Here is a 13,565-nt window from a genome sequence, read left to right as displayed (position 1 = left end):
TAATAAACTGTGAATACACTAAGCAATATCAGAAGTTCTGAGAGGAAAACCAAAAAGGGTAATAGATGAGTTTTGGTACTAGCCTTTAAACATTTAAGGAATTATAGTAACACAGTTTTGGTGAAGAATTGCATCATTATGGAAAGCAGTAGGCCTACCTCACTCATTCTTGAGCTGTGTAGTGTCCATCCAATGGAATTTTTCTACATGAAGTTTATAAAATTGAACAATACTTAAGTTTAAATCATTCCTCTGATATTTCATCATTTTGCTTAGTTTCCTACTCTGTCAAGCATTTCCTTTTTTAAAAAAAGTTCATGGATTAAACAATAAAATTTGAATGCCTGTTATGTTCTAGTACTGGGAATACATCTCTGAATGTAATAAAATGTCTGCCTTTATGGAACTGGGATTTTTTTTTGGAGGAGAGAAAGATACATAATGTCAGATGCTCGTTAAGTATTTAAAGAAAGATAAAGCAGAGTAAGGGATTAATTTAGTGAAATGAGGCTCTTTAGGAGGGAGGCTCACATACTGTAACCATGTATTCATGTCAGCAAATAAGTTTTTATAAAAATGTTCATTTAATGTTTTCTGCTGTTTTGAAGGAGGCCTTATGGGACCTGTCAGGATGATTTCATCTGGACATGAGTTAACAACAGATTATGATGAAAAAGCACTTCATGAGCTTGGTTTTAAGGATATGCAGGTACACACAAATGTGGTTTGACTTTTAATGTTTATTTATTTGGGGGGGCGGTGTGCATGTGTGAGCAGGGGAGAGGCAGAGAGTAAGGGGGCAGAGGATCTGAGGCAGGCTCTGCACTGACAGCAGAGAGTCTGATGTGGGGCTCAAACTCACAAAGTGTGAGATCATGAGCTGAGCCAAAGTCAGACTCTTAACTGACTGAACCACCCAGGTGCCCAAGTTTTAATGATGTGTATTGACTATTAAAGTCAACAGTTGAATAGTTGAAGGTATCCTTCAAAAACAATTATTGCTTTTGTTTTAATTGTGTGTGAAGTTTTGTGGGGGGTTTTGTGAAGTTATTTTATACATAATACTTTAATTTTATACTTAATATTATACTTTTCCCTTTTGCTCTTATTTTTATAGATGGTATTTGTATCTTTGGGTGCACCAAGAAGAGAACGGAAAGGGGAAGGTGTTCAGCTGCCTGCATCTTGCCTACCACCCCCTCAGAAGGACAACATTCCTATGCTTTTGCTTTTACAAGAACCTCATTTAACTACTCTTTTTGATTTATTAGAGATGCTTGCATCATTTAAACCACCCTCAGGAAAAGTGGCAGTGGAAGATACTGAGGTGACTATATAATTTTATTTTTACAGTATATTGTTTGTCTTTCTGTTGAGTGGAAAATATTGTACTTGTAAGTGCAATAAAACCTATGAGTCCATTTATTTATTCATTAGGTATTTAACGGCCTAATATGATCCAAAACTAGTGTGTTTTAAGTATTGTTTTACAAGGATCACAATAGGCAGTTTCAGCCTTCATTCGGTCTAGTGAGGAAGATACATAATTGATATGCCTAGCAGATAGTTTTGGGTAAACTAATAACTAAAATTTAGACACAGATGGCTACTAAAACTAACGTTATTAGGGAGTAGGGATAGGCAGAAACTCATATATATTATTTGGTCAGGGAAGGTTTCTCTGAAGGAAACCATATGTAACCTGAGCTAGAAGGATGAAAAGGAGCCACCTAAATGAAGACAATTGAGGGATCGCCTGCATACAGTAATCTGATTCCTGAAGCCCTTCATATAAGGAATCAGGCAGGTATAGGAATTGTTGGAGTGCTAATAATGAGTAGAATGTGGAGGCTAGTGGGAGAGAGGAATGAGAGGAATAAGATAGGAAAGGTGAATAGAACCAGTCTGGCCATGCAACGTGTTTTTATTTTACTCCTTTTCACTTTGTAAGGTGATCAGCAGTAAGATGTTTTAAGCAGAGGGAAGGAGCACACATTCTGATTTTGGTTTTTAAGGTAATAGGTTTGTTTGGTAAAAGTAGAAAAAGTAATAAGGAACCTAATGCATTAGTTCAAGAAAGCCCTGACGGTGCCCTGGAATAGAATGAAGGGAGTGAACAAATTAAGTGGACTGCAGGTCAGAACAACATAATTTGGTTGTGGATTGGATTAGGAGTGGAGATAGGCTCATGTTCAGGAAGAAGGAAAACAGGACATGGCATCCAGGTTTCTGTCTTGAGCAACTGGATAGATTCCATTTGAGATGAAGAATGGATGCTCCTGGAACATTAAGTGGTAATGTCAAGGAATCATATATAATTGTGTTTGGAGGTCAGAGAAGGGGTTTGGTCTGAAGAAGTAAGGTGTGGGTGATCACTATGAAGATGGTATGTAAAAAGAGTGAGATCACCTAAAGGATTCAGTATTAGTCTGCTGATATATATGTATATTTTAATGCCTTTAAATGGACTTATCCTAAGATGATATTCATTCATGTGTCTCATGCAGTGAATTATTATTTTGAGATTGAGTGCCATATAAAATAGTGCTTATTGTTTCTTTCCCAAGAATGTTAAGTGACTTTTTTCCCTGTTTCCAAAATATGTTTGATTGTGGATGCATTGGTAACTGCTGTGGAGCCCTATGTTCCTCATAGCTTGGGGTTTCTTGTGGTGGCAAGTTTTTAAATTCCTAAGAAATTCTTTTGTTCAAGCAGAATAATTAGTAACAGATCCCTATGAGCCTCCATTTTTTTTTTTTACCTTTTGTATTTTATACCACAAATACTTAATGACCTTTTACTTCATGTCAGCACTGTATGGGCAGTTTAAAAGAGAGAAGGATAATTAGAAGAATTCCGTTTTCTTGGGGGTTGCTATACAGATGTGGGAACATAGGGAACAAAAATTTGGGGAAGATTTTGCAAAAGGAGAGTCTTTCAAATTGGGTCCTGCTGCTAAGAGCAAAGAGAAGCATTATAGATTCAGAGAAAAAGTGAATGGCATGTTTGAAATACTGGGAGTGTGAATATAGTGTAATTAAAAAAATGAAAAGGAGATTGGAACCTGTACCACAAAGGGCCATATGAGATTTTTCTTCTGTGTAAAATGCTTTGCCATTATCGTGGAACATTTTAAAGCAACAAAATGAAATCTTTTATGGGGTATTAGAAACAAAGTGTAGGTGTCAGTGTGATGGATGTATTAGAGAAAACAAAGACTTGGAGGTAGGAGGCCCAGTGAATAGGCCATTGTAATAGTCCTGATGAGGCCTGAACTGGAGAGGAAGAATTCAGTTTTGAGCAGGTCTTTTTTTGAACTTTGTGGCAAGTATACCATTGTTGATGTGGGGTTCCTTTGTTTTCCCAAAACTGGTTTGGTCTTGTGGAAGGTTACAAAAATAAAAACAGAGGGTCTTTGCTGTGAATAACCCATGTTGTGGGTCTTTTTAATCATAACCTAGCACATCCATTTGCACCTGGGATTTTTTTTTTTCTTTCAAATTGTTTCTTTGCACAGAGTACAGCCTTACTTTTCTGTCTTTTAAACTTGGTGTTTACAAAGGAATGAATTTATGTTACTGAAGAATTTTCAGTGCCATTTCTCCAACTGAACTAAAAATGTTACTTTGGGTTGCTTCTCTTCATTAGGGTTGTGAAAAGCAAAGGATACTTTGAGACTCTTAAGATTTCCTTGTTTTCAGATATGCTAGCTTTATATCATTATACAGAAAGAACTAAACTTTTTATAGATATACAGAAGATTCCTTTGGCATCCATTGTATCCTAGCAAAAAGTCATTATGACAGCAGTGGTAATAGAATAATACACAAATTCATACCCTGGAAAATTCCAAAATTGTAAATTTTAGCTTTAGCTGTTTATTTACTTCTTGGGGTTGTGCTGTAATTTTTTAAAAAAAGGAAACTTGCCTATTTCTTATATATTTTCTGAAACCTTTTTCAGGTTACTATTATCTCAGCATCTTACAGAGTTCAAATTTAACAAATGATAATGGAAAAAAGTAGCTTTTAAAAAATTGTTTGCTTTCCTCTTAATCTCTGCTTATGTGAGACTGGAAAATAAGATATGGATTAGCAAAATAAAAAAGATGTACTCTTTTACCAAATGTGTAAGGTCAAGGATTTAATTCACCAAGACTTTGTTGTAGTTAGAATAGTGACCTGATAATGTTCTTGAAATTTACTTGAATGGCTTTGTAAGACAGATGTTTTCACTTCTATTTGAAAAGTTTCCTGAATTAAAGTATCAAGATTTACAGGTCACTTTTTTTTTTCCAAAAAGCATCCAATAACAAGTTTAAAAACTACTACTTTGACATAATCAATTTATTGAATAAATATATTTATTGTTTATAAGTAATAATTAAAAAACAAATTGTTGGGATGCCTGGGTGGCTCAGTCAGTTAAAGTGTGCAACTCCAGCTCAGGTCATGATCTTACAGTTCGTGGGTTCAAGCCCTGCATGGGACTCTGTGCTGACAGCTCAGAGCCTAGAGCCTGCCTCGCATTCTGTGTCTCCTCCTCTCTCTGCCTTTCCCCCACTCACCCTCTTTCTCCCTTCGTCTCAAAAATAAACATTTAAAAAATTAAAATTGTTTACTATGGAACAAATGGCTTATTTCTTACTTTTAGAGTAAGACTAGGGTCGCCTGGGTGGCTCAGTAGGTTAAAGCGTCCAACTTTGGCTCAGGTCATGATCTCACAGTATGTGAGTTCAAGCCCCGTGTCAGACTCTATGCTGACAGCCTGGAGCCTGCTTCTAATTCTGTGTCTCCTTCCCTCTGCCCATCCACTGCTCACACTCTTGTCTCTCTCTCTCTCTCTCTCTCTCTCTCTCTCTGTCTTAAAAATAAATAAACATTCAAAAAATTAAAAAGTAAAGTAAGACTAAAAAATGTTACCAAATTTGATAATCAAGGATTTTATGCAAAAAAGTTAAACTTAAATTTAGGTTTATTTTTTTAGTGATCTGTCTTGATAAGCAGTTATTCTTATTTGTGTAGAGCTTAAGATGTGAAGAACTTCATCTTCATGCAGAAAATCTCTCTAGGCGTGTATGGGAGCTACTGATGCTTCTTCCTACATGTCCTAATATGTTGATGGCATTCCAGAATATCTCAGACGAACAGGTAAACCCATAACATCTTTTTGCTCTCCTAGAGGATGGTACCATTTTATATTCCTCCTGGCAGTGTATAAGATTGCTTGTTGACCTGTATCCTTAGTAAAATTTTGCCCATTTAATGGATAAAAAGTGACAGTTCATTTTAATGTTCATTTACTTGTTAGACTTAATAATGTGGGCCTAATGCAAGGCAAGGATGTTTTCTGAAATTATATTTAAAAAACATAATTTGCCTTTATATTAGTGTTTCATACTGCTGTATGTTTTAAATATTCCTATTGGGGCATGACCTCACAAGTGTAAGTGTTAGATATCTTTGTAAAGAATTAGATTATTCTTTCAAAGCTATATAATAAAGGGTTAGGTGGAGATAGCAATAGAATACGTACACGATGAATGAAAAAACAGTGTCCTAATGTTGTTCGCTAATGGTTTTCTATGACTTGGGACTTGGCCATGTGATTTCAGAAGGTCATGTATCTCAAATGATTTAGATGTGAACAAGGTAAGCCTGAGAAATGTTAGTTGATGACTCAGAGTAGGTCTAATAATATTATCAGAGATGCACATTGTGTGAATATCCTTTCATAAATTGTGAGTAGAAAATAACAGTATTTTAAGGTTTATGTATTTGCATATGACTTCTAAATGTGCAGGTGTAACTTTTTATAAGTATTAAATAATAGACTTTACTGCTTCTGTATCTTTAAAAGTTGTTGCATTCAGCTAGGCTGCATAGGTTTTTTCATTGGGAAGATGTTGCATTGCCTCATCTGTTTTAAAAGTTAATAAGATAGAGTTGTTTTTTTTCCTGTGCTGCTGTTTGCATATTAATTTTAATAAAATTTAATGAAAAATTGGTGTTTTAAGCATACCATGAATACTAGTTAATACAGTTGGTCTTCATGGGTTTGAACATATTTCAAGGTATATGTAATATTTGAGTTCTTATATAGTGTTCATTTCTTTAAATTTTTTTTGATGGGGAGAGATCCCTTAGTAAGTTGGCTTGAGAAAACCTATGTTTTTCCTTTCTTAATTTAAGAGTAATGATGGACTTAATTGGAAAGAACTTCTCAAAATTAAGAGTGCTCACAAGCTATTATATGCCCTGGAAATTATTGAAGCACTGGGAAAACCTAACAGGAGGATAAGGAGAGAGTCAACGGTAATTGCATTTCCATTCTTATGGTCAAATACTTGTATTTTCTCTGGAGCCAAATTCCAGAATGTGTTATATTCTTTTATTTTTTATTTATTTATTTTTGTGTTTATTTGAGAGCAAGCGATCATGTGAGTGGGGGAGAGGGAGAGTGAGAGAGCAAGAGAGAAAGAATCTTAAGCAAGCTTCAGGCTCAGTGCCGAGCCTGATAGTTGGCTCTATCCCACAACCCTGGGATCATGACCTGAGTGATAATCAAGTCAGATGCTCAACTGACTGAGCCACCATGGTGTTCCAAGAATGTGGTGGGTTTTTTGTTTCTGTTTTTATTTTTTTGAGAGAGAGGGAGGGAGGGGAGAGAGAGAATTCTAAGCAGCCTCCATCTTCAGCATGGAGCCTGAAGCAGGGCTTGATCTCACGGCCATGTGATCATGACCTAAGCCAAAATCAAGAGTCAGTAGCTTAACTGAGCTGCCCAGATGCCCCTATTATCTTTTAATTCTAGAATAATTTTTTTCTCCTGCCACCTTCTCTCATTTTTTTTTAAACATTTTTTTTGAAGTTTATTTATTTACTTAGAGTGCGGGAGGGTCAGAGAGAGAGAAGGAGAGAGACAGAATCCCAAGCAGGCTCCGCACTGTCAGTGCAGAGCCTGATGCGAGGCTCAGACTTGCGAACCGTGAGATCATGACCTGAGTGGAAATCAAGAGCCAGATGATTTACTGACTGAGCCACCCAGGCACCCCTCTTACCATTATTTTATTTTATTTTTTTATTTTTATTTTTTGCTGTTCCCACAGGGAAGTTACAGTGATCTTTATCCAGATTCAGATGATTCAAGTGAGGATCAAGTGGAAAATAGTAAAAATTCCTGGAGTTGCAAGGTTTGATCATATGTGTTAAATAGTGTATTGATAAAAATTATCCCTAATTTTCCAAAAGTAGGTATCATAATTAATACTTTTAAATTTAGTAAAATAAAGGATGGTTTAAAAATCATGTATTACTGTAAATCACAGTAATAAGGTGAGATTATTTAATGCCTTGGTACACTTATTTTCTTCCTTTATTGGAATACTTTGTTAGGACACTTCAGTGTCTATAGTTAAATTGTCAATGGAATTTAAAGATACGTTTATGGATTTTTGCAAGAATCTTGTTTTAAAAATTTCTTGAAAATAAGGTTTGTTATCACTTTACATAGAAGTTATTTTGGTTATTTAAATCAGAGTAATTTCCTAGATTAAAGATGCATATTTTACACACACGTATACATAAATACACACACATCCAGTTACTGAATCAAAAGCAGGTCTTCAAGACATTTTGTAGCTGCATCTCTCTTACTGGTACTCTCACAATTGCTTACAGTTTGTTGCTGCTGGAGGGCTTCAACAGTTATTGGAAATTTTTAATTCTGGAATTCTGGAGCCTAAAGAGCAGGAATCCTGGACTGTGGTAAGTGAAACCAGTTTTTAACCAGTTAATAGTGTCTTATCTTAAGCACTTCCATTTTTTGTTAGCAAGTATATCTTTTGCCGCATGCTTGTTGTAGTAAGGAAGATTATAGAGTGTAGTAAAACTAAGTTTTGAAAAATACGGTATCTGATAAAAATTATTCATAAGAATTCTCCATGACACCTGTTAAAATTTAAGTGCCAAAATTCATGACTCTGCATTATGGGTAATTTGTAATTCTTTTTCCTTTAGGTAAATAAATTACATATTAGTATTTATACAGTCTTAATGTTTGGGTGCTTTTAAAAGAACTGGTTTATATGTCTTCAAATTTTGGAAAATATCCTTTTTCAGTGTTTCATTTTGTTTTGAGTATTTCTTCCTTTATAGTAGTGCTACTCAAATAAGTGTCTTTAGACCATTTGTGACTGGTCTGAAATGAATTAGGTGCAGGAATTGAGAGTAAGCCCTGAGAAGATTTTACAGATATTGAATATGGCTACAGATTTTTTTTTTTAATGTTTATTTATTATCAAGAGACAGAGAGACACAGAGTGTGAGCATGGGAGGGGCAGAGAGAGGGGGAGACACAGAATCTGAAGCAGGCTCCAGGCTCTGCGCTTGTCAGCACAGAGCCCGATGCGGGGCCCGAACTCAGAAACTGCGAGGTCATGGCGTGAGCCGAAGTCGGATGCTCAACCGACTGAGCCACCCAGGTGCCCCTACAGATTTTTTAAAAAGTATTTCACAAAATCATTTGCACTTAACAAAAAGGAAGTTTGTCTTTTTTTTAAATAAACTATTAACGTGAAGAAGCACTATTCTATATAGTATTAAGAAAATAAAATTGTGGAATATTAAAAAATTGATACTGCTATACCAAACTGCAGAATCTGGCTTTGAACTAAATGGAAAGGATGCTCCCTTTCCTGACTTCCAACAAAGTAGAGTAGCATTATCAAACATTCCATTCAAATACTAACTTTTTAGTACTGTGGTTTAGAATTACCTTAGAACCTAGGAGTCAAGTGTTCTTAATTTAATACCAAGTTAGTAAAAGAAAATAGATTTAGAAAACCTATCATTATGTACCAAGTTGTTGTTATTCTTACCACTGGTTTCAGTACTTACTTTTCTATTTTTAAATATATTTTACTATGATATTTTCCTTTTAGAATAGATACCTCTATTCGTTATTAATTATTATAGTTCTGTGACTTATAACATCTCTTGCGTTTTATTAGTCATGTCTACTACCCCATTAATTCTCTTAGAATTCTAATGTGCTTTTTAGTTCTTTGGCAAAGTGGGAGATTTTAAATGTGTTAACAAGTAGTTATGTGTCATTTATAGGAATTTTGTTTGCAGACTTGCTCTAAGTTTAGTTTGGAATAAGGCTTACAGGAAATCAGTCATAAGCTAAAGGTTTTTTCTCTGTTTCTTTTGAAATTGTAGATATTTTTATGAAGTATTACTAATAAGATAATGTTAACTACCAAATATGACACATTGTAGCCTGGCAATGCCTGAGATGCTACTAAGCATGCCTGAGACACAGTTTGCAAGCCAGCTTACACCCCTATTTATAATGCATCTCTCTTCACATATTATAGAATACTTACAAATTCAGTCATTCTTCTTTCTTAGTTTTTTTTCCTTTTAATTGAGGTATAGTTGAGGTATACTTTTAAATTAAAAATTTTTGAGATAGAATTCACATATAATGAAATTCAGCCTTTTAAAAAGCAGTGATATTTTAGTATATTTACAGACTTGTGCAAACATTACCACCAATGCCAGAACAGTTTGATCCCCTCAGAAGGAAACACCCTATGCCATATTCATTAGCAATCATTCCTCATTTTCCCCCAAACATTTCAGCCCTGGGAAAACACTAATTCTACTTTCTATGGATTTGCCTATTATGGACATTTCATATAAATGGAGCCATACAATATGTACATGGTCCTTTGTGACTGGCTTCTTTCACTTAAGCATAATGTTTTAAGGTTCATTCATTTTTTTTTTTTTTTTAAGTTTATTTATTTTGAGAGGGAGAGAAAGCACCAGTGGAGGCAGGGGCTGAGAGAGAAACAATCCCAGGCAGGCTCTGCACTTAGTCCAGAGCCTCACACAGGGCTGGAACTCACCCCAAGAGTTCATGACCTGAGCCAGAGTCAAGAGTTAGACACTTAAACGACTGAGCCACCCAGGCACCCCCAAGGTTCATTCTTGGAAGTAGCATATTATCCAAAGTCACAGATATTGATGACTCTGTTTTCTTTTAAGAATTTCATAGTTTTGGGGTGCCTGGGTGGCTAAGTCAATTGTCTGACTTTAGGTCATGATTTCATGGTTTGTGAATTCCTGCCCCACATTGGGCTATGTGCTGTCACTGCAGAGCCTGCTTTGGATCTTCTGTCTCCCTCCTCTCTGCTCCTCCCCCACTCAATAGCTCTCAAAAATAAATAAACATTTAAAAAAATACATTAAAAAAAAGAATTACAGTTTTGGGGGTGCATGGGTGGCTCAGTCCACTAAGCGTCCAACTCTTGGTTTTGGATCAGGGTTTGTGAGATGGAGCCCTGCGTTTGTGAGATGGAGCCCTGCGTTTAGGGTTTGTGATCTCAGGGTTTGTGAGATGGAGCCCTGCGTTAGGTGGGAGCCTGCCTGGGATTCTCTTTCTCCTCTCACACGCTTGTGCATGCTCTCTTTCTTTTTCTCTGTCAAGATAAAGAATTTTATAGTTCTAGTTTTTAAACATTTAGGTCTTTGATCAATTTTAAGTTAATTTTTGTAGGTGATATGGAGTTGAGGTATACTCAGTACATAATGAACTTATTTTTTAAATGTTTACTTTAGAGAGAGAGAGAGACAGACAGCATGAGTGGGGGAGGGGCAGAGAGAAAGGGCGACACAGAATTGAAAGCAGGCTCTAGGCTCTGAGCTGTCAGCACAGAGCCTGATGCGGGGCTAGAACCCACGAACCGTGAGATCATGACCTGAGCCGAAGATGGATGCTTTAACCGACTGAGCCATCCAGGTGCTCTGGTAATGAATTTACTTTAAAAAAAAAACAAAAAAACAAAAAAACTTTAAGTTTTGGAAAATGTATATAATTGTGTAATCCACCAACACAAACAAAATATAGAATATTTCTATTACACCAGAAGTTCCGTCCTGCTTTTTTACCATCAGTTCCTCCCTTCTTCCAACCATCCAGCCCTAAGCACTACTGATCTGCTTTTTGTTGTTAAAAGATTACATTTGCATTTAATAGAATTCCATGTAAATGGAACACCAATATGTATTCTTTGTAACTGGTGTCTTTTAGTCAACATGTATTTTGAGCCTGATAAATGTTGCATGTATTGGTTGGTTGTTAGTTTTTATTGATGAGTAGTATATCCTTTTATAGGTATACTATTCCTTATCCATTCACCTCTTGATGGACATTTGAGTTTCTGGTTTGGGGCTATTATGAATAAAGTTGACAGATGTTCATATACAAATCTTTTTGTGTACATATGTTTTTGTTTCTTGTGGGTAAATACCAAGAAAAGAAATTGCTGAATAATATGGTAAATGTAAGATTAACTTTGTAAGAAACTGCCAAGGTGTTTTCCAAAGCAGTTGTACCATGCGACTTACGGGACTTCCAGTTGCTTCATATCTTCAACAGTTGGTGTGGTCAGTCTTTTTAATTTGAGCTATTCTACTGGGTATGTAGTGTTACCTCATGGTGCTTTGCCCTTTTTAATTTTGGTAAAATACACTTAAGGTTTACTATCTTAATTAACCATTTTTAAGTGTGTAGTTCACTGGTGTTACATACCTTCACCTTGTTGTGGAATCATCACCATCATCTAACCCCATTACTATTTTCATCTTGTAAAATTAAAACTATACCTATTAAACAGTGACTCCCCATTGTCCCCTCTCCCCAACCCATGACAAACCACCATTGTACTTTGACTCTGAGTACCTCCTGTAAGTGGAATCATGTGGTATTTGTCTTTCTGTGACTAGCTTATTTCATTTAGCAAAATGTCCTCCAGCATCATCCTTGTTGTAGTCTATTGGAGAATTTCCTTCCATAATATTCCATCGTATGCATATGCTACATTTTGTATATCCATGCATTCATGGGTTGCTTCCATATTTTACCTATTGTGAATAATGCTGCTATGAATATAGGTGTATAAATATCTTTGAGACCCTGTTTTCATTTCTTCAAGAGTAGAATTGCTGGGTCATATGGTAATTATGTTTTTAGATTTTTTGAGGAACCACCATGTCGTTTCCCACAGCAGTTAAACCATTTTACATCTCTGCCAGTAGTGCACAAGTTTCTGTACATATTTGCCAACACTTTTATTTCCTGGTTTTTTGATATCAACCATCCTAATGGGTGTTGAGTGCTATCTCGTTTTAATTTGCATTTCTTAATAAACAGTGAAGTTGAGCATCTTTTCTTATGTTCTTTGGCCATTGAGAGAACTGTCTTTTCAACTCTTGTGCTCGTTTTTGAATCAGGTTGTTGGGTTTTTGTTGAGTTTTAGAAGTTCTTTATATATTGTGAATATTAAACCTTTATATAGTTTGCAGATGTTTTCTCCCATTTGTGGGTTACCATTTTACTCTGTGGATAGCCTTGTGCATGAAATATTTTAATTTTAATGAAGTCTAGTGTGTCTGTTTTTTCTTTTGTTACCTGTCCTATCCAAGAAATCATGTGTCCAAATCCTTTGTCATCAAGCTTCTATCCTACTTTTTCTTGTAAGAGTTTTATTGTTTTAGCTCTTATATTTAGGGCATGCATTTATTTATTTATTTATTTATTTATTTATTTATTTATTTTTAACTAATTTATTTATTTTAATTGTATTTTTTTAATTTACATCCAAGTTAGCATATAGTGCAACAATAATTTCAGGAGTAGATTCCTTAATGCCCTTTACCCATTTAGCCCATCCCCCCTCCCACAACCCCTCCAGTAACCCTCTGTTCTCCATATTTAAGAGTCTCTTGTATTTTGTACCCCTCCCTGTTTTTATATTATTTCTGTTTACCTTCCCTTGTGTTCATCTGTTCTGTGTCTTAAAGTCCTCATATGAGTGAAGTCATATGATACTTGTCTTTCTCTGACTGATTTCGCTTAGCATAATACCCTCCAGTTCCATCCACGTAGTTGCAAATGGCAAGATTTCATTCTTTATGATTGCATTCTTTAAGATTTCATATCTTTATGATATATATGTGTGTATATATATACACACACACACACACACACACACCACCTCTTCTTTATCCATTCATCCATTGATGGACATTTCTTTCCATACTTTGGCTATTGTTGCTAGTGCTGCTATAAACATTGGGGTGCATGTGTCCCTTCGAAACAGCATCCCTGTATCCCTTGGATAAATGCCTAGTAGTGCAATTGCTAGGTCATAGGGTAATTCTATTTTTAATTTTTTGAGGAACCTCCATACTGTTTTCCAGAGTGGGTGCACCAGTTTGCATTCCCACCAGCAGTGCAAAAAAGATCCTCTTTCTCCGCATCTTCGCCAACATCTATTGTTGCCTGAGTTGTTAATGTTAGCCTTTCTGACAGGTGGGAGGTGGTATCTCATTGTGGTTTTGATTTGTATTTCTCTGATGATGAGTGATGTTGAGCATTTTTTCATGTGTCAGTTGGCCATGTGGATGTCTTCTTTGGAGAAGTGTCTATTCATGTCTTTTGCCCATTTCTTCACTGGATTATTTGTGTTTTTGGTGTTGAATTTGGTAAGTTCT

At 35.7% G+C, this 13,565-nt stretch overlaps 1 protein-coding gene across 5 annotated transcripts in view; it reads left to right on the top strand.

The window, feature by feature from the left end:
* Window positions 1-13,565, top strand: part of USP34 (ubiquitin specific peptidase 34) — a 251,225-nt gene that overhangs the window by 151,235 nt on the left and 86,425 nt on the right. For all 5 annotated transcript variants that reach the window (XM_047068664.1, XM_047068662.1, XM_047068663.1 and 2 more), the window contains 6 exons: window positions 609-709; window positions 1,118-1,327; window positions 5,025-5,150; window positions 6,192-6,314; window positions 7,109-7,192; window positions 7,680-7,766. In XM_047068664.1, the coding sequence (XP_046924620.1) occupies window positions 609-709; window positions 1,118-1,327; window positions 5,025-5,150; window positions 6,192-6,314; window positions 7,109-7,192; window positions 7,680-7,766 (731 nt within the window). The remainder of the gene's footprint in view (window positions 1-608; window positions 710-1,117; window positions 1,328-5,024; window positions 5,151-6,191; window positions 6,315-7,108; window positions 7,193-7,679; window positions 7,767-13,565) is intronic.

Source organism: Lynx rufus, unplaced genomic scaffold, assembly GCF_022079265.1.
Source record: "Lynx rufus isolate CCGP_SWC_20201006 ecotype Redwood Valley unplaced genomic scaffold, mLynRuf1.p SCAF_8, whole genome shotgun sequence".
Taxonomy (NCBI): domain Eukaryota; kingdom Metazoa; phylum Chordata; class Mammalia; order Carnivora; family Felidae; genus Lynx; species Lynx rufus.
Note: the sequence above shows the minus strand (reverse complement) of the source record. Positions and strands in the feature narration are given on the sequence as shown.